This window comes from Aedes albopictus, chromosome 1 (assembly GCF_035046485.1).
Source record: "Aedes albopictus strain Foshan chromosome 1, AalbF5, whole genome shotgun sequence".
NCBI classification, from domain to species: Eukaryota; Metazoa; Arthropoda; class Insecta; order Diptera; family Culicidae; genus Aedes; species Aedes albopictus.
Window position 1 is genome coordinate 225,396,557 of NC_085136.1, and position 27,218 is coordinate 225,423,774.

The window sequence follows — 27,218 nt, forward strand, 5'->3', positions numbered from 1 at the left end:
TGATGGTATATTTTATTTTATAATAACGGTAAATGGAGCACCGTGATAGCGTTCGTCGACTCATACGCGAATAAGATGATCGTCATCCGCTTTTTGGGATGATTGCCGTATGACTGATTCGTCATTCGAAAACACGATTTTGGTAATTTGGACTGGATGGTCGGACAAATCAGTCGATTTCGGGATGGGGTTTTCGTTCAGTGTACTTGAGCGCTTAATAGGGGTTTGGCAGTTTTGCCGAGTGGACGTTGCCACTACAGATTCCTTGCCTAATTTGATGCTGTTTGAGCAAAACTTTGGATAACTATGTTGTTTATGTTTCAAGAAATGGAGAAAACAACAACACTGTTGCCCAAAGTTTTGCTCAAACAGCATCAAATTAGGCAAGGAATCATAATACCCACGCTTTTTGCACCATTTCACTGCAGAAACGGAGAATGACCTTCTCACCATACTAAAATTCAGCTCATTACTACAAATCTAGTACTTCACCGATCTGTCCTATTCACAAAAAAAAAATGAAAAATTTGATTTATGTGAAAGATTGAAAAATAAATTGCAAATGTATACAAATAGTAGATGCCATATTCAGAGATACGAGAAAATCAACACTCACAGAAGTGAACAAATATTTCGATCTCTATCAAAGGTAAATATTCCAATTTATGTTTGATTATTTCAATTCAATATGTTTTATTATGATACGCAATAAAATTACTTAAAAATGTTATTTTCTTATTTTGTTTCAACATTTTTGTTGTTGGCGAAATTAGGAACCCACAACTTGTATGGGTCCCTAATTTCGTGCACTCTTTTTCATAACTTTGTTTTAGAGATTCATGTGTACACAAATCACTACAAAGCCATCGCATGATTCGTTTATTAATAATAGTTCTAATAACTATTTTAATTGGTTTAAAGTTAGCTAGGGACTGCTCATAAACTACGTAGAAAAAAAATGAACATTTATAAATGTGAGAATACTAAGTAAGCTCGGGATGATTATATTTACCCAAACATTGAGAGTAGTAAAGACCGGTCCAGAAAGTATGGACGCAGTAAGAAAATACTGGCATTTCAAAACTATTGATGACTAATTCTTTTTGAAAGCTACATCCTGTTGGTCAACCTATTTTCTCAACATTTGTATAGCGGTTTTTGCGATTCCAACAGTTTGTTTTAAAATACATAAACCTTCAGCGGAACATCATCGAAAAAATGTGCACGTTTGAATTTCCGATCCTATAGTAAGCAGAAACTGCCAAAATGAAGCCCGAAACAAGAACCATCGATCAGGCCCAGACAGCTGAAGACTAGGTGCGTCCATACTTTCTGGGGCAGTCTTTAGCTTACAACCGCTAGTTTCATTCAAACAAATTATTGCCGTAAGCTTTATTGCCAGAACACAAATTAGGAAGACGACACTTTACTAGAACTAACCTCCCGAGGAATGTGCCTATTAATGACACATAATAGAAAAGTAAAAAGCTACAATTAAAAAAAAAGAATTAATTCACATTACTGACCATCAGTAAAGTTAGTGAACATTTGATTCAAATAGCAAACAATATATTGTTTTATTAAGATTTCAATAAAAGAGCAAAACAAACATAAAAAATAATAACCCTTAAAACTACAGAAGGATTTTGGAAATCTTAATGTAAACATCCGGGACGAACATAAGAAACAGCAAATATTCACTCATAGTTCGTCACAGACATCGATTTTATCTACACGTTATGGTTTCATTGGTATTGTACGAGTTTGCTACGTTTTGAAAATAAACATATTTAGGCGAATTCTACGTCATTTAAAAGTGAGCGAAATTTGGACCCATTTTGAACGAAATTTGGAACCCGTGCACGAAATTTGGCATTTTTAAACAAATCAAAACTAATGCTGTAACTATCTTGTATAATGTGAAGTTGCCTAATTTATATTTTTCTTGGGAGCTACAGTACCAGCACTAAATATTATCGAAGAAATTAATCTGATATACTTTATGGTAAAATTTCAGTCGTTTATCAAACTTTGAAAATTCTTAAGTGCACGAAATATGGGCACCTCACGGTACCATGAAAATATTAACAGCCTAATGCCATCAACTATTTGACCAGTATAACTAGAAGGAATAGCCTATGTTTGAAAGAAGGGAAAATACCTGATGAAAATATTATCAGATTGATTGTGCCACCAATTGTTTCGAAAAGAAACTCGAAAGAATAGTAAATAGGAATAAGAAGGAAGAATATACTAGGTATTTGTAAAAAAATCCTTACATTGCAAGAATACAAGAATGTCAATTAAATTTAAAATTCAGCCAAGTATTACAAACATATATAGATATAAATGGGAAATGGATTTCCCGGAAATGACGGGACAACCGTAAATATTTGATAAAATAAATTAATCCATCTGCGGCCTTGTTTGTGTATCCATTTGTTAAAAAAAGCAAATATGAAAAGTGATGGTAAATAGTGAATGTACACATTTTTAGTGCGGAATGCCATCCCTGCTCCTAGGATGTTAAACTAGGTGTACCACGATTGCGTAGTACACGTTCAGCGAGCCTGTCTGTGTCATATTGACGCCAACATCATACTAGGGTTAAAAATGCATTGTATCGAAATAAACAATAAACAATATTCGACATGGATCTTTGTTTTTAGGTAAAGGATTTTAACGAGGTGAATAGGGTAAGAAATCAAACTTTGAACTAGTCAAATTGTAATCTTAATTTGAACCATTTCAAAATTCATTAGAACGAAGTACTTTTCAGGCAAATGTTGTCCCGAAAAAGATGTTAAACAGCTTTCCGTAATATAACCTGATAACATGAACTTTAAAAGCATTGAAAAAAGCGTTTTTGTCATGGAAAACAGGCAATTGAAAAATCACTGTGATTTCACCGATTTCCCCTAACAGAAAGCACATTTTCGGTGCACTCGTACAGCTCATGCATTGTATCACACGCAATATGTGAACATGTCAAATGAAAGCTTATTTATCGTAGAATCGACCAACCGAATAATATTCCGCATAATTTGTCATAAAATTATCAAATTTAAGTGATTCTTACTTGGAGAATGTTATCTTATACCCCGGACTGACATGTGATACGAGTGTGATTCCTGTACAACGGTACGCAGTGTCAAGAAAATTCTGACAAGACTGACTTGAACTGAGAGAATTTTCAGTATGGCACTCATTTCAAGCGCAATTGTACAGTGATTCTTGTATCACATGTGTGTCATAAGTATTAAATTGAACCATTTGTAATCTAAATTTGAACTAGTAAACGGGGGTGAGCTTCTAGTGTTGGCCTGTAGATTGCGCTAGTGGTTGCTTTGTTTACTCTTGGGGGATGAAAAATTCCAAATTTAGTTTCCAAATTCCTAAAGAATTTCGAACATTCTGAGTTGGGATTCCACTGCCTAATGAAAAATAGGTATGATAATTAGCAGATTCATGTGATTTTTCATTGTTTAGCATGGAATTGGCTGTTTTGTGAGTTGCTCGAGCTGCTGCCGCCAGTAGTTCAAGTTAAGATTAAAATTGGTTCAAATTATGATTACGATGATTCAAATTAAGATTAAAACCATTGTTGATGAAACATCAAATATTTCAATGAAATTCGGTGCAAATACAAACTTTTTACCATTTAACAGAAAGCTTATACCCGTGGCTTTCATGTACATACGATTTTTCCGTAGTAAATTATTTCCATGTGGGAGAATAAATCACTTAAAATTTGCACTGCTTCAGAAAGCCGCAATTTGGTTCAAATTTTGATTACCTACCCTAGTATTAATACCTACTTACTTATTGGTTAATGCCCACCAAACTGCCACTCTGTGTAGGACGAACAAACAAACAAAACATATAAAGCGCAAAGAAATATGTTGAAGAAAGGCAAATGGAGGGATGCGATATTGACAATAAAGAAAGCTTAGAGTTTTATTTTTTTTATTACGTTTCATTTGTAATAATAATAGAGTATATTTTAATAGTATATAATAGTTAATAATAGTAAATTTTAAATCAATCATAATTCAACATAAAATTGGTGCAATTTTCTGTCAAATCTTTTGCCATTATTTCGATTTATTTTCCAACTGATTTACCGTATGTTTGCTTTTGTTATTTTTTTTTATTAATTAGCACATAGTTTTATATATCTTTTTCAATGTTTTAAGTTTTTATCTATTTTTATTATCGTTTGTTTTCTCCTATATAAATAATTACCGATCTGTGTACTTCTTTTATTCGGTATATTGACTACTTCAATTACTGTTTTCTGCCGGTTTTCCTAGCATTCTTTTAAAACTTGAAGCATATGTTTTTGTTTCTATTTCCGCAGGCCATGAATAAAATGAAAGAAAACTAACAAAACTCCATTGCACATGGACAAGATTGGCAAAACGTTCAAATAAGGAAGAATATTAACAGAACAAAGAAACTGTGCGTGTGATGAACATAAAATAACAAATACCAAACAAGTTTGGAAAAAAGCACATATTTTGGAACTAGCAATTACAAAATAGGACAGTTTGGATTTGGGATGATTTGAATGAATAATAATGCGGTTCGATTATACTCACCTCTTCAATTTCGCAACTTTTCTCGTACTGAGAGGGAAGAAATAAAGAAAACTACACTCGCCAAAGCGTATCGTTTTATTCTCCAAGTGAATTTTATTTGTAATTACCATTTTGATCATAATTAATTTAAAATATACTTCATTCTCCTCCCGCATATCACCTATGTGTGTTTTATACGACTTTATTTTACTGCGACTTCAGTTTCCTTCCTTTGCTGTTGCATGCGTGTTAATCTGTATATGCGGTTGATCTGCATCTTCATATCGAATATTACGTCTTTCCTGCAGCATAAAGCAGCCTTTTTTTACTAAAGCGAAATTTCTACTAGCTTGCGTTGCATTTCTGCTGTGTGATTTATCTCTGCATGTGAAATATTCCAACCCGGTACGAACTTCACCGAAATTGTACGAAGAAAAAAAAAACAAAAAAATAAGAAACACTTTCATCCGTTCGCTCTGTCAGTCCTAGATCCGAAATGAATGGTTACGAATGAGCCAGTCTGTTGTGATTTTTTCTCTGAGCCTGCCAGATGACTTCACGAGTCAAAAAAAGGTGTTCAAGCTAACAAAGTTCTTGACCTATCAGCGTTTTTTTAACATTGAAAAGTCCATTAGTCCGCTTAAAATAAATTGTTGTTTACTTGGTAAGCTGATAAGCTCTTCTACATGTTTCTTGTTGTCTAAGGAAATCGGGTATTTCTTGTACAATGAATTCAATTATGCATAACTGATGAACCTTTTCCAACAAACCTCCGATGGATATCGGACATGAACATATCTCATCATCACGAACACAACATCTCATCCGTGACGTCACATAGCAAAACTAAATAGAGGTTTTGTTAACGATTGCGTGAACATATTTTCTTCCATAGCAATGTGCAAACATCAATTTCATGTCGATCACAAACGAAAAATGACGTTTTCTTACTATTTTCATTGTTTTTGCGTGAGAAAATTTCCATTGCAAAGGGAACAGCCATGGTTGAGAAAATACAAAAGATTGGGATTAGCACTCTTCGGTTCCACTTTTTTTTTTTCAAACAACAAATACTTATGTTCAACGACTACTCTCGCTGAAAAGTTTGGACATCTAGTACTGCGAAAAATTCTTATTTTGACATTTGATTTGTTTTTTTTTTTCGTTTTAAGGAGGGATAATAGTAGTATGTGTGTTAATTAATTAGTTGGTATTTTTCTTTGTTTGTTTCCCAATTTGACTACTTTATTCTCTGTTGTTTTTTTCTTTGTTTCTTTAGTAGGTATGGGAAGGGGTGTTTGTGTTGTTTTTGTTTTCAATCAATAACATTTCATTTCATGTTGCTTTAGGTTTTGGGTTTCTTGTGTTCAAATCAAAAGCATATTACCGAAACTATTATTACTATTGAGAAAGATCTTGCTTGATGTTGCCATTGCTGCAGTAATAATAATAGTAGTAATAGTTGTAGTTGTAATAGTAGTAGATGCAGTTGCAGTAGTAGTTCTAGTGGTTGTAGTAGCAGAACTAAAAACAGATCGTGGTGTTTCTGCTTGTGGCGGTCACTGGCAACATTGTTTTCGCACCGAATCGGTCGCTGGGTTGGTCGGCTTTACGTCGATGTTTTCCAGGTTCGGTCTAATCACGCTGCCTTCTGGAGGGTCTCGGATCTGTTTCTGCGACACAATTCGATAGATTTCTGAAAATTTTAAACAAGCATACGGGTGGTAATGTTTTTATGTGATGCGTATAGGAGAAAAAACTTGTATTTAACTTTTTTATTTTGGTTTTAATCATTGTGTATGGTAAGTGGGGGCAGGATGGGTCACCTAAGAAATTGACCCCTATAACTGTCTGAATATAAATTGCATTTCTCTGTATTCTACCACGACTCTCAGATACACTAGTCAGCTATGATATGAAAGTATAGAAAGGTCATAAAGTTTGAAACCTGCTTCTTGACAAGCAATTTTCAAAACATGACCCATCTTGCCCCACCTCATTTTTACGGGGGCAAGATGGGTCAGCTATCAGAAAACTCGATTTTTCTCCAACAAAAAATACTATATCTTCTATTTTTTCTCTATACATCTAAGCTTCACAGACGTAAAAGATTACATGAAAAAAGTGTTGAAACATGTCGGTAGATTATTCTCAGAACTAGAAGATTTTTGTTCAGGTAGCCATGAACGGACTTTGAAAACCTATATTTTTTGTAAGAAAATTTCAAAAATAGTTTCACAAACTCTCAGTGCTCTAATTGCTTCGATAATGTAGGTCACAGAATACCCAAGTAACCATGACGCTGGATATAGAGCATTAATTTCGCTTTATAGTATATTATATGACATGCGATATAAAGTTGTTTTGTCATATAGGTACCATTAAAGTAGTTTTAAAGTCGAAAGTGGCGCTACTATTGTTGATTTAAAGCAAGCTTTACTGTGGCGATTGCTAAAGCATATAAAATGCTTGTACCATATAGCTAATGCAATGAAATAGCATGGAATGCATACTTAAGGCATCATGTCAACAAAAGAAAAAAGTATTTTTTTTATTTGTCTGTCTATTTTTATCTTCTCATACCTGTTCCGATACTCTCACACTGATGATTTTTATTCTACTTCGGGAATTGAACCTAGACTGCTGAAACTGCACCGCGATGAAACTTGGATGCGCTAACGCTGTGCTACGACTACCATGTATTTTGCATCTGGAAAAATGTGCAACATAAAGTAACGTATACTCAGCTCGTGCTTTATTGAGTTGTGTTTTCAGCAGCTCTAAAAAGTTGTGCTAGGGTCTGAATGCCATCAGTTATCTTACTCTCCCAAATCCATTCGAAAACAAGCGATTACAGAACCGATTCCACAAACGAAGATAATAGAAAGATATAAATTAGTCTGTGTTGATTCTGTTCTTATTGTTTTCATACGTGCTCACTTCTATCATTTCTTTTATGAAATCGGGGCACTATGTTAAATAAGAAAACCCACATAGTTTTTGTTCCCTCAGCATCTGATTGTCTTCAAGTCCCAAGCAGAAACCAAAAAAAACATACGCAATATAAATTTTCAAACAGCAACTTCTGAGCATAATAATCCAAGTTCTACGCAGCTATCCATGAGAATTTGGGTTTGTTTTTCTTTTCTTTTGAATAGTCATGTTTCTAAAAATGTTTTACAGATGTTTTTCGAACTGAGAGTATTTTTTTCTGTTTACAACGATGATAGCATATGCAAACACATGTAAACACATATATATAGTATTAAATCCTTGCATTATTGATTGCCATAAAGCTTTTAACATGGCAATGCAATGAAGCATTAAACAACGTCGCTATAGAACTATACCGAACTGTCAAAATCCTATAATGCTTCAATGCTTTCATAATGTAGAGTAAACGCTTTATTACTTGACAGGTGTAGAATAAAAGTTATCTCTCATTAGCTAAACTATAATACGATTGAATTAATGTTATGATATAATGCTTGTGGTTACTTGGGTAGCTTTTCAATGAAGAATAAAACATTTTCAAAAACTATGCAAACATACTGAAAAATTAGGGTGACCCATCTTGCCCCGTCTACACAATACACGTAGTTATATGGAATGTATAGCATAAGGAGTATAACGAAAAAATATTTTATTTTTTTCTGTGCAAGGAACGTAAAGAATTTTCAAAACAATATTTCACTTTTTTGTGTATCCACTTCGTTCATCTGAGAAAATTATTGAAAGATTCAAAAAATATATAGTACGGTTGGAAACGGTACTGACCCATCTTGCCCCCTGACCCATCTTGCCCCCACATACCATATGTTAATTCTTAACCTATTCTTCACTTAATAAATGTAACTTTATTTTCAGCAATGGTGAAAATGTAATTTTCACTCATCTAGATTCAATCTCTCACACCTCTTTTATTGTTAACATTTCCCATGACGTTTTTCACACGATTTACTTCAGATTTGTTCCAGGCTTCAGGTAGTTGATTCCGAGATTTCTTTGAAAGATGTTTACGGGTCAATGTTCTTCTCAGAACCCTTATCAAAAATCGTCCCAGCATTGTGTGTGCCTCTTGAAAATTCCGTAATAGTTACTCCTGAAGTTCTTTTCAGGATTTTCCAGAAGTTATCTACGATATATCTCCTGCCCGCATAGAAAAATACTATTCATGGCATCATTCATATTATACGTTGTCCATTGGTGCAATAATAACTATACAAGTAGTCATCGTTTAATGATAAAATGATAGGGGTTGAAAAATTTCAACAATTCAAAATTATTCAAGTATCATAAAATATATAGGGTGGGGCGGGGCAAGATGGGTCAGTGCCATTTTCGGGCGCATTACTCATGTTTTGATTATGATAATAATTTTGTTAGATGACCAGCATGAATATACAAAAGTTTGGGCCATTGATTGAAAAATTATTCACTCTCATTGGAAATAAAAAATAAAATGGTTTTTAACCATTTTTCTTATGCGATACATTCCATATAATCTCCATATAAACGGCCGCGGGGCAAGATGGGTCAACTATAATTTTGAACGTATTTTTGGAGCATTCAAAAGTTATTTATTTTTTATTACAAGACTATCTCATAAACAACTCATAAATGACTTCAATCAAGCGGAATGAACGCTCAAAATTATAACATAAAATTATGATAATTTTTTAGTGAAAACATCGATTTTCAAGTCGCCTCAGGAACACTCAAATCGTAAAGTTTTTTTATATTCCAAATAAATTTATAATTAATATATATATTTTTTACGCGGTACGTATCCCCCGCGTAAAAAAACCTGACTGTAGTTGAACGGTGGGAATGGAAGATCGACAGACATAATTCGAATCGACGACGACGGACAGGCTGTGGATTCTCCAACGCTAGACGAAGAGCTGAAGAACAACAAGGCTGCTGGGAAGGACGAACTCCCGTCCGAGCTTCTCCAGCTGTATCGATTCTTAGACTCTTATTATTTTGAATATATCGGAAGAGCTGTCTGCTACTTGGTTAGATATTCTTATCTGCCCTCTATACAAGAAAGGGCGTCAACTGTAGTGCGAGAACTATATAGAAATACAAGGGGAAATAACATCTCAATTCGGTGTACTAATTTTTGTCCGGAATTCTGTTGAACATGCTGAGGCCGATTGAGGAGTCCTTCGTCGGCGAATATTATGCGGGTTTTCTTGAAGACCGATCAACGACAGATCAGATGTTCACCCTGCACGAAATTCTCGATAAATGTCAACGTGCAGACCTATAATCTGTTAATTGATTTCAAGGCGACGTACGATTCAGTGAAGAGCTCGCAGATCATGATCGAACATGGTTTTCCGGCGAAGCCGATTAGACTGATTCGTGCGACGCTTGACGGATCGAAATCAAGTGTACGGGCTGCGGATGAAATTTCCTTATCGTTCGTAACCTTAGACGGACAAGAAGTAGGGCGATGCTCTTTCGAACTTGCTGTTGAACATAGCATTGGAAGGAGCGTTAAAAAGAGCTGGTGTGCAAATGAGCAGAACCATTGTCACGCTGTCGGATATGCTCCTGGGTTTCGCGGACGATATCGGCATCATCGGAATCGACCGTCGGGTCGTGGAAGAGGTGTTCATACTTTTAAGGAGGGAGACTACGAGGATCAGACTTACGATTTGCACAACAAAGACCAAGTGCATGATTGCTGGTGGTCAACGTCGGTCCGGTCGGGGTAGTGGTTAAGAAGTAGTGCTAGGTGGTGAAACATTTGATGTTGTGGACGAATTTGTTTGTTTTGGTACTCTAGTGACCCGCGAGGTGAAAAAACGGATTGCGGCTGCGAATCGGCCCTATTTTGGTCTGCAAAATCAGCTGAAGTCCCGTAAGCTGCTAACGAAGACCTACTCGTGTTGTACAAGACTTCGTTTATTCTGGTCGCTTTATACGGCCATGAATCGTGGACATTGAGAAAAGCTGATTGATAAGCCTTTGGAGTCTTCGAGCGAACAATAAGTAAGTGTTGCGAACAATACTGCGGTAAACTGGAGGGCGGAATTTGGTGGCGTCACATAAACACGAATTTTACTAAATAGGGTGACAAAGGGTATTATCGGCAGGTACGTTCTCTTCGTCATGGGTGGTTTTTGTCAGTCAAATTGCCTGAAACTTGGCCATATAATTCAGCTTAGTTGGGAAGGATTTGAGACCAACTCTGAGTTCAATAGGTTTCGAAAAACCCCCGAAGACGAAGAGAACAAAACAGCCGGGAATAGGTAATTTCCCCTATATAAAGAGATGGATATAATTAAGCGAAAAAAACACGGCAACCTGCGGTGGTGGGTTGGGCACAAGATCTCTACGATTTGTAGCCCATCGAGCATCAAATAAGTAACTCCTGTGAAAGACTACGAAACTTCTAAGAAATTCCCGGAGAGATAGCGGAAGAAATCCTGTTCGAATCTCGCCAAAAACTCCGAGAATAACTACGGGATAAACTACGAGAGGATTTTTGAAAGAAATCCTGAGAAAAACTGGAACATTTCATAAAAAAAACTTCTGGTAATAATCTCGGGTGGAAATAGTAGGGGAATTTTGAAAAAAAAAAACTCTTTCCATTAAGAGTAAATCTCGTAGCAACTCTAAGCAAGAGGAATCCCTACGAAGCCTCTCGAATAATCATCGCTGTCAATTATTGAAGACAACTTATTAGTTCCCTCTTGGTTTTAAACTGTGAAAACTTTCTGATCAGCCTACAATTCACTTGATTTCTGATTCTATCTGAGCAGCAATGTGTTATCGAATGCCGTCCGTTACTCACCTGTGAGTATGTTCTGGAATGCGGTTTCAACATTGGTCGAATCTAGCGCCGACGTTTCGATGAAGCTGAGGCCGTTCCGTTCGGCGAATCCCTTCGCCTCGTCCGTGGGCACCGCGCGCAGGTGCCGCAGATCGCTCTTGTTACCGACCAGCATGATCACGATGTTCTGGTCGGCGTGGTCACGCAGCTCCCGCAGCCACCGTTCCACATTCTCGTACGTTAGGTGCTTCGCTATGTCGTATACGAGCAGAGCGCCCACTGCGCCCCGGTAGTACGCGGACGTGATCGCTCGGTAGCGTTCCTGACCGGCCGTATCCCATATTTGGGCTTTGATTGTTTTGCCGTCGACCTACGAGGATAGAGAAAAACCATGATAGAAGAAGTTCCTTTGGAATTACACGAGTATGAGAAACCTACCTCTATACTTCTGGTAGCAAACTCTACTCCTATAGTTGATTTCGATTCCAAGTTGAATTCGTTCCTAGTGAATCGCGATAGCAGATTACTTTTACCGACGCCGGAGTCTCCAATTAGCACAACTGAAAGAGAGAAAGGGAAAGGGAAAACTACAATCAAACGTGTGTTCCTGTCGTCAAGGTTGTTTCGTCGGCATGGATGATCATGCAATCTTCTGCAAAGCCAGCATTCAACAACGTACCGTTAAACAGTGTGTGTACTCTAATCATACAAAAAATGTTGATATTTTTTATAAATTTTTCTAAAAAAAATCGTGGAATTGTAGAATTATAGAATTGAGATTCTCTAAATACACTTTTCTAAACAAATAATTATTGGAAAGTTAATTCAAACCTAACTTTACCAAACAACGTATCTAACCAAATCAACGAACGGAGAAAATCGAAGGGGAAGTTCGCTATGCCCATAGCAACTCATACATTAACCATTTCAGAAAAGTAAAAAAATCCAATTGTTTTTTCACAAATCATCCCCAAAGGTGAGTGATTCAAGTAGTCCTTATAGAAATTCAGCACCTCATGTAAAAATCTCTTTTTTGTTTACATATGTTACATACGGTGTTTGGTAAAGTTAGGCTTGAATTGTTGAATAGCTTTTATCTACTATCATATCATCTCAGACGTAACACTGGTTAATACCAAACACCCCGTATAACGACCATTACAGTGAGCCTGAACAGTATTTGAAAAACAACTTTTTTATGTATAGTAAGTTGATTCTAAAACTGAAGCAGAATTTTACTACCCCTCTTAATGTTCTATTGGAACTCCGTTCAACGGTAAATACTAGGGTAGTGGGTGTCTCAAGAGCGTGTTAATTGGTTTAAGTCAGCACCGCGTACATGGCGCTAGTACGGAGTGACTAACGGACTGACTCGGCAATTGATAGCTAAATCAGTTGTCGTACGCTGTCGTAGGTACGTAGTCATCGGTCGTCGTCGTGGTCAAAGTGTCGTCATCTGTCGTGAACGCGCAACGTGGAAAATTATACGACGACAACGCTTAACTCACCACACTGTGAGCACGCTGTTCCATGATAAGATAAAGAAGAAACTCTTGCATGATTAGTCACCCAGAATTGAAAGACGTGGCTGAATTGACAACGAGAAATCAGTATTTCAGGGCGTACTAGTAATTGAACCAATTATAACAGCAAGACTAGATCATTGTCAGATGATCAACTCCTTCGTGTGTGCTGTATTCGAAGAGCGCATTACCGCATTACCAAATCTTTGGAGATGAGATATTCTTCAATCCGTAATAAAATTATTATCACCTACATCAACGTAATCGAAAGATACGACCATCGAACTGGCGATGCTTGAAATCGATATTGATATATGTATACTACCCATTTTGCAACAACTAACGTGGATGATGCAGTAGTAGCGAAGAAACCGGGACAATAATACTTTTAAGCCAGCATGCACTGTTTATATCGATATATGCTAGTCTGGTATGCTAAAGTTGAGTTTAATGTAATTACCCGTGTAGAACGCTTATGACGGCTTCGCTCGGGTATAGCTGCCGTAACTCGATGTCTCGACTTTTGCTACTTGATATGCAAAGCCAGACGAGGATTATCACCTTGTATGTACTGCAAAAGGATGATGTCCCATATTTGACGCCCCTTTTGGTACTATATTAGCATCTTTTTCCATTCTAACATTTGAGAAGGGCACAGTTATCAAATTTTATTGGGAATGGAAAACCAACATAAAGCTAACTTTTACCACAGCTATGTATCACGTTAGGTAGATTTAAAAAAGCTATTAGGTTTAAAAATCTTGGAATAGAATTTATCTTGAACATGAACTTAAGATTGAAATATCTACTCCAAAAGCAATCAGACATGCATGTTTGAAACAAATGAAAGAAATCTGGCGTTCGATTTGAATAGGTCGAACGCCAGAAACACATTTATCATAGCACTGTATCAATAAAAAAACGTCGTTTAGACGCTCGCTTTCCAAATGTTATTCTATCCAGCCAGACACCGGACCATCTCAGTCGCGTGAATAAACAGAGAGTAGTGGGTAGCGCAATAACAGCGATTAGTATGCAGCAGATCGCGAACACTGGTTATCTCACACAGTGTATAATAGTTGCTTATAAATGGGTAACCTACATGGGAAAATCTAGTGGAAAGTATCGCCGCCATAATCGCGACGATTGATAAGAAGGATGGACTTTTGACTTGCGTCACGGCAGCTGATTGGGGATAGAGATGTATTGAAGTCGTTCAAAAGGCTCGTGCTTCGGGTTGTGATCATGTTTTGCAAAACATATAAAACAGTTGCATACGGTAGAAGTATCAGTTTTGGCCAGTCGGGTGTTTTGGCCATGGTGCGTTATTCAGCCTGTTGCGAGCGATCTAAACCAGCAAAAAAATGTACTGCTAGATCCTACTATAATATGATAATTAAGGTTGTGAAAATCATAGAGTTTGATTAAAAAATGCAAGAAAAAATAATTGTCCTTAAAAAAAACAGCTCCCATATGGGTTCGTTCAAATATAACGTAACGCTTAGTGAGGAGGGAGGGGATCTAGCGCTCATACAAAAGTTGTTACGTGAGGGAGGGAGGGGGTCTAAAATTGTCAAATTTTGCGTTACGTAATATTTGAATAAGCCCTATGTCTACTTTGGCCAGGGCACTTTTGATTTCGTCACTTCCATAAGAAATAGGGTATTGGTTCCCTTATTAAGCATGTGGCTCCCATTTTCATCCCACGAAAAACAAAGGATTGAAGCGCTGTTTGTTTTGTTTCTTATTTTTGTATTTTTTGTTAGAAGTGAGCACCCATGAAAACAAAAAGAACGGAGTCAATCGGTGCCGGAATCGCTTGTTTTCGAATAGGATGGAAATGGGAGCATGAGATTACTGATGGCACACATACCCTACATGTGATTCACCAAAATAGAAATCAAAGTTATGACTATTGCCAAAACTGATGCAGTGCTTCTATTTTGACCAGTGCTATTTTTAATGCAAAAATCAAATATTAGCTTGATTTCTGTATTTTTTTTTTTTTTTTTTTTTTTTTTTTTATGGGTTTTCAGTTGGAGCTGCGTGACAGCTTATTTGTCAAGGCTGAACCCGTTATTCACATTTCATCTCTACAAAGACCAATGCTTAGACGGAATAGGCTATGTTGCCCAATTTAACACTAGTTTTTTACATTGTGCCTATGTAGTTTTAATCAAATTTTTGCATTTTCTCTCCTATCATGTCAGCCCTCAGTCATGTCAAGTCTTTGAAGTTATTTTGAAAAAAAAAAATGTTTACCTACGAAATCTGAAGCACCATGAACGGTCATGTCCAAAAGCAAATTAATTCTTGGAAATACCATATAGTACAACATGCCGTCTATGTCTACAACTATACTAATGTTACCACCAAGAAACATTTTGTTAAATGTTTAATCGAATCTATGACGGTCAAATACCAAATAAAGACAACAACCCTTGCTGCGATAACACCTATGTTGGTAGCCACCTACAGCACTGGCGCTATCCCCAATGATAGACTATAGACAATGATTTTTAATATGTCATGGGCTTCCCATGATACGACATACAAAACCTAGCTATCTATTCTAATGTACAGTCAAATCATTGAGCTGTCTTATCGGTTCTACATCACCATGTCATTCTCTTCCACGTGCCCTAGAAATGTCTACCTAGTTATTATACAAGGAAATATTGTTTAGCTGGTGACAAATAATAAATATTTGTCCAAAATGTCACACAAGGCATTAACGCCAATAATGAAATTTAAGTATTGAGTATTGATCACACGTTGGCTTTGTAAAGATATCTACTTTGTAATCATAAATTACGTTGTCCAGCTAGTAAAATTAATCAGTTTTCGTCGTGTCAAGCTGCGTTGGTAATGTGCGTCCAAGTATCGATCACACGTCAGCTTTGCAACCCAGCACCATGGTATGCTACACCCTCCTTCCCAATCTCAGTTGACCCCGACAATTCAGATAAATGTAAGCATTATGAAATTTGCAACCAAGTATCACTGTAGGCACTCAAACATACTAGGAGCCACCCACAAAACGATCTCCTACAAATACTAAGAATGGAAATGTTACCAAGTTTCAAGAAGTGTGTGTGTGTGTGTGTGTGTGTGTGTGTGTGTGTGTGTGTGTGTGTGTGTGTGTGTGTGTGTGTGTGTGTGTGTGTGTGTGTGTGTGTGTGTGTGTGTGTGTGTGTGTGTGTGTGTGTGTGTGTGTGTGTGTGTGTGTGTGTGTGTGTGTGTGTGTATTTGTGTGTGTGTGTGTGTGTGTGTGTGTGTGTGTGAAAAACTAACGGTATCAATTATTGCATATTTTTCAAATGAAACTAATAGTGTTTGTCTATATCAACCGAATAGTTTAGAAAAATAAATAATCCCAAGTCTAAAGCCATCTATATAGCTTTCATAACCCTTCCATATATGATGAAAAAGGAAATCAAATGTACTTAGCTTTGATTAATTCGATGTCCTGGTGTCCGACTCAATACTCGGACGTGGGATTTGATGTACATGAAAAGATAGAAAAAATATTATTAGTGTTTTGGTGATACTTTCACTACGGCCATTCAGAATGGTTCAACGGATGCAGATGAGAAGATCATTCCTGCTGTCTTAACAGCGATCATCAAACTCAGTGGTAGATAAACTTGAAATACACGAACGCGAAAGAAAACAACAAATGAACGAACGCGAATATTCTAAAAGAGAGAATGATCTTCCATCCGATCTTCAAGTGATCCTAACAAGCGACATATTTCGTTCAGGCACTTTTGAATGTCCGTATGGAACTTGTTCACACAAGAAATCTGCCTCGACCAAGTTGGCAGAACGCGCCCATACCCCTTTCTGAATCGAAGGGCAGGGAGCTTGATTTCTGTATTTTTCCAACAAAATATATGTAGATTGAAACCTTTCATTTGACACAAGAAAAATGGGCACTTTTGAACCATTCTGGATTTACAGAAATATTTTTTTTTTATATGTTTTATAATAATTGGCCTCCTTAAGAAAGGTTATGTTTTGTTAAATCCCATTTCGTATTTTAGTGAATGAGTCGTTCCCAAGGTCGTTCCAAACTGGCGAAGTTTGACGATATGGTGCTTGGTTTCTAATGAATCGATTTTGCTAAAATTTGAGAGTCGCTATAGAATTACGTGAGTTTTGAGTAATATTAAACCACTTAAATGGTATGAGTGAACAATGCATCAAAAGTTACAGATATACGATGCGACAAAACAATAACGCCATCACAATTAAGTCTAAGGGGGCGCTCAACGAGTTGAAATTAAATGGGAAAATTTTGCCAAATTTATACAAAAATTACAAGGTTTTGATTTTTTTTAATCCGCTAGGTGGCACTGTTAGCGTTTATTTGGCACTATCTTTGGTATTTTATAGGTAGGGCTATCCATCGTTTTCTTCGTTGTGGTAGTGCCTAATGTTGCGGTAATGGCAATTGAGCACTGTGTGGCATAGTGTTGTGGTTGTGGTTACGTGAAACTATTACATCATAAATCTCTCATGACATGTTTTAAAATAATTTTCTTGCAATAGGACATTTTCGATGTAGTACTAGGATTGTAATAATGAGATGAATTTTTGTATGGTGAGAAGGTGAATTCTACGTTTCGGCGATTCCTTGCCTAATTTAATGCTATTTGAGCAAAACTTTGGGTAATTGTATTGTTTAAATTGCAAGAAATGGAGACAACAACAACAATGTTGCCCAAAGTTTTGCTCAAACAGCATCAAAATAGGCAATGAATCATAATAAAGACTGCCCCAGAAAGTATGGACGCACCTAGTCTTTAGTTGTCTAGGCCTGATCGATAGTTCTTGTTACGGGCTTCGTTTTGACTGTTTCTGCTTACTATAGGATCGAAAATTCAAACATTCTTTGCCACGATGAACATTTTAATTCGAAATGGTAACTTGTTTGGTCATACCCTGCTTTGTGTAATTTAGAAGGTTTTTTCTTGTGCTCAAACACCTTCATTATTTGTTTATCCAAACGAGGGTTAGCAGAATCTTTATTTTTTACCCAATTTTTGCTTATGCTTAAACGTGTTATCCCCACCGTGTTTGCTGATTGCTGCTTGCACGATTTTCTCACTTACTCCTACCATATTTTGTTTATTTCATAAGTGACCTTTCAAACTCCGTACATCGTTTGTGCACATTTTTTCGATGATGTTCCACTGAAAGTTCATGTATTTTGAAACAAGCTGTTGGAATCGCAAAAACCGCTATACAAATGTTGAGAAAATAGGTTGACCAGCAGGAAGTGGCTTTCAAAAAGAACTAGTCATCAATAGTTTTGAAATGCCAGTATTTTCTTACTGCGTCCATATTTTCTGGACCGGTCTTTACCCACGCTTTTTGCACCATTTCCTAACAGAAACGGAGAATTCACCTTCTAACCATACAAAAATTCAGCTCATTACTACAAATCTAGTACTTCACCGATCTGTCCTATACTCGTATTATTTAGGTATTCATGTTACAAATAAAATCTGCTCGTTAACACAACGTTGAGGTGCTGGAAATGGTCCCAGAGTCCTTTTTACTAAAATAATTGTCGTCGCGGTTGAAACCCAAAGTTTCCCCACACACGACAATCGTCTTTTCTCCAAATTCATAGAGGTAATCACGTTTAAATGTATCATGCCTTTTTTGTAGCTATAGTTGTGAAACTTGGATGAACATATTTGCACTATTACCCCGGATTTTAGTTTAGTTTAGTTTAATTTTTATTTAGCCGTTTTACCCAATTCATTTGGGTGATATTTACATACGCAATCTGAACAGCCTTAAATTTAACGTGCATTTTTGTGTGGGGAAAAAATCGCTCTAATGTTCGTGTGTTGAAATATCGCTTATCTCTGTACATAAAAACTTACGTTGGACATTGACCAATCCAAATGCCTGTGTGGTAGTGATTTGTGTTCAAATTCCCCGTGTTAAGAATTTGTAAACATCTTTTGTTCTCCCGTATATGGATAGGCTTGCAATAGGTTTCGTGCAATAAAATTTGGAGAACTCAATAGTGCGCTCGACAGCGAACCTGGTGCTCAATCCAGCGCCCTATGCCCGACGCACACTGGGGCAGGATTGAAAATACATGGAAAAAACCTCTAACTCGTCGAGATGTCGAGATCCTCATTTGGTGTCTTCAGAGAAAATATTCTGACATGGTCGATATTCTGAGCGGAAGGTAATTTTTCTTACGTTATTCGCATAAAAGTCCTATAAGCCATTTTGGCCAAATTGCATTTTAGCGATATGGTCTCTTCGGCAAAGTTGTTCGGCTATTTATGCTGAAAAAGTTTAATGAAGACGTCAAATTTCCAAAGCCTACTATTCTTGAGATATTGACCGATTTATGAAATACCTACCTAAAATCGATATTTTTCATTAATATACGTTTTTAAACAAATTTAATGTCCGTTTTTGAGTTATAATAATGAAAAATACTAAAATAAAACATGTATCGAGGAAATTAGTTGAAAAAAATAAAATATGCATTGATTTTATATAGAAAGTTCCCGAAAATCAGGCAAAATGTATATAGGACGTTCTTGCAGTCGGGCAAGTTCGGGCAAGTTTTTTCATCGGCAATCACCTAAAAAATACATTAGCTTTCATGTAAAAACATTTCACAGACATGATATTTAATGATTTTTTCTAAATTGGGTTTAAAGTTTACTGTTTTGGGTAAATTAGTACATAATGTATGTTCATAAAATACTACGTTTTAAGATGCCAAGTGAACCATGAAAAGTATAGATGCAATTCAGTCACAAGTTTAGTTGTTTCTAATCTCTAAACAAATTGTAAAACACAAAAATGTCCCAAACGCCAATAAAATTATGCTTTGGTTTTATCATTCGTCAATGCGTTATATAGTCACACATCATGAATATTTTTTGATTGTATGATTATTATCTTATTTGATACAGATATTTAAAAAAAATGTAGAGAGTTATAAGCATAAATAAATGTATTCAAAGATCTAAAAACTCAAAAGCATGTGAGTAAAAAATGTAGAAAAGCTTTTCAATTATTTTAACCTAGTCGTACGTACTAAATATTTAAATATTTTGCGTACTAAGCAACTACCAATCAGAAATATACTCAGAAATATACAAATAAATAACTATTCTTTGTTATTTGATTCCTCTATTATTTAGCTGTCTTTCAAATTAGTGGCCATCACAGGAAGCAAACATATGTCTAGATCTCTACAAAATCTGGATGTGTTATAAAACAGTCGTTGAATCATCACGCAATTACATTACGTTTATTCACACGTTAACGAATGATAAAATCAAGGCATGCTTTTATTGGCGGCATTTGGGACATTTTTGTGTTTTACAATTTGTTTTGAGATTAGAAACAACTAAATCTATGACTAGATTGTATCTATACTTTTTATGATTCACTTGGCATCTTAAAACGTAGTATTTTATGAACATAAATTTTGTACTGATTTACCCAAAACAGTAAACTTTAAACCCAATTTAGAAAAAATCATTAAATATCATGTCTGTGAAATTTTTTTACATGAAAGCTAATGTATTTTTAAGGTGATTGCCGATGAAAAAACTTGCCCGACTGCAAGAACGTCCTATATACATTTTGCGTGATTTTCGGGAACTTTCTATATAAAATCAATGCATATTTTATTTTCTTCAACTAATTTCCTCGATACATGTTTTATTTTTAGTATTTTTCATTATTATAACTCGAAAACGGACATTAAATTTATTTAAAAACGTATTTTAATGAAAAATATCGATTTTAGGTAGGTATTTCATAAATCGGTCAATATCTCAAGAATAGTAGGCTTTGGAAATTTGACGTCTTCAGCAAACTTTTTCAGCATAAATAGCCGAACAACTTTGCTGAAGATATCATATCGCTAAAATGCAATTTGGCCAAAATGGCTTATAGGACTTTTATACGAATAACGTAAGAAAAATTACCTTCCGCTCAGAATATCGACCATGTCCAAAGAAATATTTTCTCTGAGGACACCAAATGAGGATCTCGACATCTCGACGAGCTAGAGGTTTTTTCCATGTATTTTCAATCCTGCCCCAGTGTGCGACGCACGGTCTAGAAGAAAAATGGATGTTCGCGTCTCGAAAATGTAAATTTTCAACTGTACGAACAATACGTCCTGAATAAGCGAAATCCCCGATAGTGTTTGAATGTAACGAAGACAACGATGAAAAATGCAAAGAAGCGTTTTCAGTGTTTGTCTCAACGACAAATTTTTGTCATTGTAGTCCGGCATTTATCCAAGGTTACCATGATTCATGATGATGATTTATGTTGCTATTTTCTCCATTTCCTGCAACTTAACCCTCCTTTGGCATTAGGGTCATTTTTGACCCAAACCGTGTACTACGTCAGCGAGCTGCTGCCAACGTGATGCAAAAGGAAGGTCAAACAAAACAGTTACCGTAAAATGGGGTATCTTTGATAATGCGGGTGACTTTGATAGTGCACGGTGTGTCTGGTAGAATAAATTTATTACAAAAAATGAGCATCGTTAATTTTTACGCTACGTGAAAGTTGACGCTACCAACTTTCATTCAAGCCCAACATCGAAATATTCCATCGGGGGAACTTTTCCATACAAAAATTGGGTATGTTTGTTAAGTAGAAATAGGGATTAATTTGGAACCGTTCATTTTGTATGAGGAAAAACAGTATTCTGAAAAAGTTGTTCGGGATCCCTCGGTGGATTTTTTTGAGGGACCCTGCAAATGAAAGCTGAAAGCCTCTATTTTTGAATGGCGAAAAATTTGACGATGCCCATTTTTTTGTTATAAACTTTTCCCATACACACGCCGTGAGTGCGACAGGCGTTGTATAGGTTATCTTATAACTATGATTCCTTCAACCAGTTAATAAAAAGGCAAACGTAGATCAATTCTATACACATAAAAGTTCATCTTAGACGTTTTTTCATTAAAACCTAGTTCAACTTTTTGGACAAAAAATAAAAAATTGTTATTATTTTTGTCATTTGTCAACCCCTCCAAACAATCTGCTATACGACTGCGTTACAACTATTTTTTCAATGAATGGACTCTCTCGTTAGAATCATCATATTAGATTCCAAATCTAGCCTTGAATCTCTTAACGAAGTGTGTTTTTACGAAATGTAAGTAATTTTGTAAATTGTGACATAAATCTCCATACATTGATAAACGCCTAGAAGCATGCAATGCCCTTGTAATTTCATGCAGATAAATCTGTGTTGTTCAAAATTTGTTAATAAAACTTCAAAAAACAACCCAAAAAATAAGAGAACTCACCATGAATAGAATGTAATCATATGTTGATGAACTTTTAAACATGTATTTTTACAAAGATTTTTTTTTTTTGATAGCTAAATTCACTGTGTTTTTCACCCAGTACTCCACAAACAATTTTTTATATGTAGAATTTAGTAAAAAATCAATGTTTTGATATAAAAATTCTATTCGATATATTCCACAAGGCTTCTTTCATCATATTCATACTCCTAAGATTTCAATCTGTGATTATTTTTCAAGATTTGATGTGTTTTTCAGGGCATTATCAAAGTTACCCCAAAATGAAAATCTGATTCGCGCTCATATGGAAAACTAAAAGTCACCCAAAATATTTCAGATTATCGTACTTGTTTTAAAAATATAAAACTCGGGGAAATACTGTTAGGCGCCGTCCACAAATTACGTAACGCTCTAGGGGGAGGGGGGAGTATGGCCGAGCGTTACGGTCCATACAAAAAAATGGGTTTTCATACAAAAAAGCGTTACGGAGGGGGGTTGGGGATTCTAAAAATCTCGATTTTAGCGTTACGTAATAAATGGATGCTGCCTCACATGGAAACATATTAAGGAAATTCGCTGAAAAACTATCAAAGTTACCCCATTTACGGTACCCCAAGTTTGACTCAAACAGCATCAAATTAGGCAAGGATTCATAATACTCACGGTTTTTGTTCCAGAAACGAAGAATTTACCTTCTCATCATACAAAAATTCAAATTTAGTACCCCACCGAACGTGCCCCATTTCTTAACAAACTACAGAGTTGATTTTAGCTTGCCTACATGAAAATCTGTAAAATAAGAACCATTGGTGAAAAAAACTGAAAATTGAAAAGAAACTGATATACGGTTTAGGGCAGTGTGAATAATCCATACACTGCCCTAAACCGTATATCAGTTTCAAATAAGAAAGCTTGGTTTCCACCCTAATTTCCAAGTGCATTGAAAAAAAATGGCCTTTTTATTGAGAACCACTTTGTAGAAAACCATATTTGTTTAAAAAGTCACTTGAAGGCACTGAATGCAAATTTTCTCGTAAATCTGGTTCCTGAACCACTGCGCACTGTGGGTGTTCTATGAGATCTCAGAGGGTTTCAGAAGGTGTCAAGGACATTTTAGGGGTTTGGGAGTTTAAGGGGCATTCCGAAATTCTATGAAACCATGTGAAACGCCTTGTAATACCTTAAAACCCCCTGTGTAACCCCTCTCTAAAATTCCCTTAAAGGCCCCTAGAACCCAAGAAATACCTTGGTACGTCTGAAACTTCCTTGAAAGAAAACGTATGCGCTACGGCGGATTGAAATCAGCGCGAACCAGTTAGTTTATGGTTATGATGTTAGAAGCTGTTCCAGGAAGCATCAGTGTCCGCATGGCAGGTGGCATGTGTCTTCTTGAAAACTTCTTGGAACCTACATAAACTTCTTCAAACCCCTCCACGAAACAGCCATAGAACTTCCGGAAACGTCTTGAAACACCTCTGAAACCTCTTGGAGAGCATCCTGGAACCTCCGGGAACAACTTCCAAATCCCTTTGAAAAAAAGAAACGCACTGAATTGCTTTACATCCCTTTGAAACTCCCTTGAAAACTACCTAAAGCCCCCTTAACCTTCCGTAACTCACGCGGTTGACCACCACCTTCAGCAGTGCGCAAATAGTGAGTACAAAAAACGAGATTATTTCAACGTGTTGTACAAAATACAACAGCGCGATCACTCAAGGGTTAAAACCTGTGGAACTTCTTGAAACGCATATAAAGCCTTCTAAATCCTACCTGGAAATCACTTTCAAACTCGCCTAAAAATCCCTGATATCACCTGAAACCTCGAAAACACTTTGACCCATCTCTGAAAATCCTTCGGAAATTTCTTGAAAGCACCCTAAATCCTCCGGAATCCTCTACGGAACCCTCGCCCCTGTGAAGCCTTGAAATTTCCCAAAACACTCCCACCCCTGGAATCCACTCCGAACTCCAATGAAACTTGAAAATGAAATTTCGAACACCGGAATGAAGCGTTCAACGATTAGCGAGACTTGATCAACATTAGGAAAGGAGAGCTTGCTTAGGGAGGGTGCATCAAGGCATCATTGAAATTGAAACTATACGACGGAGTGGATTGCCAGCCGGAGTGTGGTGAGAAGTAACTATAACATCCTTGTAGATGGGTTCTTATATCCCAACAGTTGCAATGGATTTGACGCGCCCTTCTTGTAACAAACCACACCGTAGAAAGCTTGACAAGTAATGTAAATTTCATTATTCATCCTTTTGGATCATACTGTTGAGGGCCCATATAGCCGAGGCGGTAAACGCACGGGTATTCAGCATGACCATGCTGAGGGTGACGGGTTCGATTCCCGGTCGGTCCAGGATCTTTTCGTAAAGAAAATTTTCTTGACTTCCTTGGGCATAGAGTATCTTCGTGCCTGCCACACGATATACACATGCAAAATAGTCATTGGCAGAGGAAGCTCTCAGTTAATAACTGTGGAAGTGCTCATAGAACACTAAGCTGAGAAGCAGGCTTTGTCCCAGTGAGGACGTTACGCCAAGAAGAAGAAGAAGAAGGGTCATACTGTTGGAAGGAGATTCTCTTGAACCAGCGGATTTCGCGTAATATCTCTACTTACGGGTCCGCCACACCCCCTTTTGGCTCTTCATACAGCGGTATGTTAAAGTCAGGGTGGAAATGAAATTGATCTTTACTGTTAAGTGGAACTGCATGCAGAGCAAGACTCAAGCTAGGATGGTGGCTACCTACATACATAACCGTGGAACTGTTCAACAATTGGTGAATTACCCTAACTGTCCACTTGTGCACATCGAGATTTTGTTTGAGGACGTGTTTTAAGTAAGACCTAACCCTTCATACAACGGAGGTGTAACAGTAAACATTTGCACATAACTACGTGCTCAACTGACTAAGCCTAGGTAAGCCCCTGGTAAAGCACGCATATCTAATAATGGTCAAATTTATAATCGGCTTGTGGACGGGTACGCTTGTTTTTTACGAGTGAGTGTGCAATTTTACTCCCAACAACAACCACTGATTACGTCCGTAGCACATTGCGTCGATTAGTGGGAGGAAACATGACACATACTGATTTTGATAAGAGTTTTTTTTTTGAGTCTACTGAGTAAACTGTATTCAAGGTTTTTTTTCCATGGAGGTCAAAATTCCACATTGACAAGAAATGATTGTAGTGACCAATTTTTCAAATATTTTATCAAACAAAGTTGTGACATGGCAATGTTACAATTTATCAATGCATCCAAATCATTCTACAAGGCCTAACCACTACTGTTCAATATCACAGATGAACTGATGCAAGCAACATCCAACAAAGAGATCATCTGTTAATATGTTGAGCATCAAACCTACTCTAAATCTTTCCACTTCAAGTGCACACATGGACATTTATCAATGAATCATGACTTGGGTGACTGCAGTCAACTTCTGCTGTGTTGAACGGAATGACAAATATTCTTCTCTCTACCCGTATCAGCAGACCTAAGTCCTTCGCCTTAACAGTATAAGTAGCTAACGAGCGAAGCGTTCGTATTGAGTTGTACGCCAATTGTGGTGGTCGTTTTCCATTTGGTGGTCTTTGCAAGAGAGGCAAAAATGCGAACACTGATGGGGAAAGTAATGCGATAAGCGACCCAGAGGGACGTGATATGTGGACAAGCCGTATTAGGTATTCACACAGTCCACAGTGTTGGAGGTTCTCGAACGATAAAAATACACAGTTAAAACGCCCCCTGATAGTAGTTTTGAACTGTCAGTGTCAAACTCAAGAATTTAATAATTTGATCAACCATTTTTTACTCTATGTGTTTATAAGTGTAGAATTAGCTAAATGTTAAAATACATGTTAATAAAAACAAAAACAAAAATACTCTATGTAATTATGAATACCTATAAATTTGCAGAGTTTCGGCAAACAATTTGATAGTGTAACCAGTTTGGTACTTTTTTATTTCTGACTTCTAATCCAAATGGGCGTATCTGTCTTAAAATAAATGTACTATAATTTAAATTCTAGATGAAACTTTTAAAATACTATGAAGTTAGTGTATGTTTCCACAGAATCTCAAATACTTAATTAATTAAATTGCACTATAACTTCAAAGATTATATGTATGAAACTTCTTAAACTCTAAGTCAAAATAAATGAAAAATTTAAATTACTTCTGCTTGAAAGTAATACAATACTATTGGCAGAATTTGTAAGGAAAAGGAAAGACGGAGAAGGAGGGTAAACGTAATTTGTTGTGATTTGCGATTGACAAAATTTTAGCCTTCGACCTACCAAAGTCCTAGTGAGCCGCGATCCATTGTGTTTGAGAAACGATTGCGTAGTTTGTTCAGTGGTGCTTCGGCGAGCCACCCAACTCAGCTGGTCCAATGTTGTCGGTATTGGAGGAAATAGAGAGCGCAACAAATTTTTACCATCATGTTATACACTACGCTTCACTCCGCGGCGGGAAGTCTGCAAAAGTGTCGTGTATCGTAAATAAATACTGTTGAGGAGTTGTGGAATGTGCGGGTGCACGAAGAAGAATACTGATGATTTCATCCGCCCTCATATTTGGGGGAAACCGAAAAAGACGTAAGCACAAAAATGCTTTAGTTAGCGCAGCGCATTGAAAAAGATTTTTTGGAAATGTAGGGGATTTTTTTACATAGATAAAACGCATATAAGAAAATAAGTTATTTCATCAGAGTGAATTCGAGAAGGTATTTATGTGTCTGTAAGAATCCCAGAAATCAGAAAAGTCATGTAAGATATTGCCCGGAATTTGAAGTCTGTAAATATGAAAATTTTAAAATATACCTAAGCTTACTTAGAATATCTGTGTACGAACATATTAGGCTGGCTCAAGATATCGTATTTTTACTGCACACCGATAATTCGATTTGTAACCTGATTCTAAACCTCCTCCCAAAATTTGAGCTTGTTGAGGTTAAAAAATGGGACGGCCTTTGCAAAAATTAGAA

At 36.6% G+C, this 27,218-nt stretch overlaps 1 protein-coding gene across 1 annotated transcript in view; it reads right to left on the reverse strand.

Annotated features, from left to right (window-relative positions):
* Nucleotides 1-4,653: 4,653 nt before the first annotated feature.
* LOC109405114 (ras-related protein Rab-11B) overlaps nucleotides 4,654-27,218 on the reverse strand; it is a 39,070-nt gene continuing 16,505 nt past the window's right edge. The window contains exons 3-5 of the mRNA XM_062846338.1: nucleotides 11,806-11,927; nucleotides 11,389-11,737; nucleotides 4,654-6,276 (exon numbers count right to left, since the gene is read on the reverse strand). Coding sequence (XP_062702322.1) covers nucleotides 6,140-6,276; nucleotides 11,389-11,737; nucleotides 11,806-11,927 — 608 coding nt within the window. The 3' untranslated portion in view covers nucleotides 4,654-6,139. The remainder of the gene's footprint in view (nucleotides 6,277-11,388; nucleotides 11,738-11,805; nucleotides 11,928-27,218) is intronic.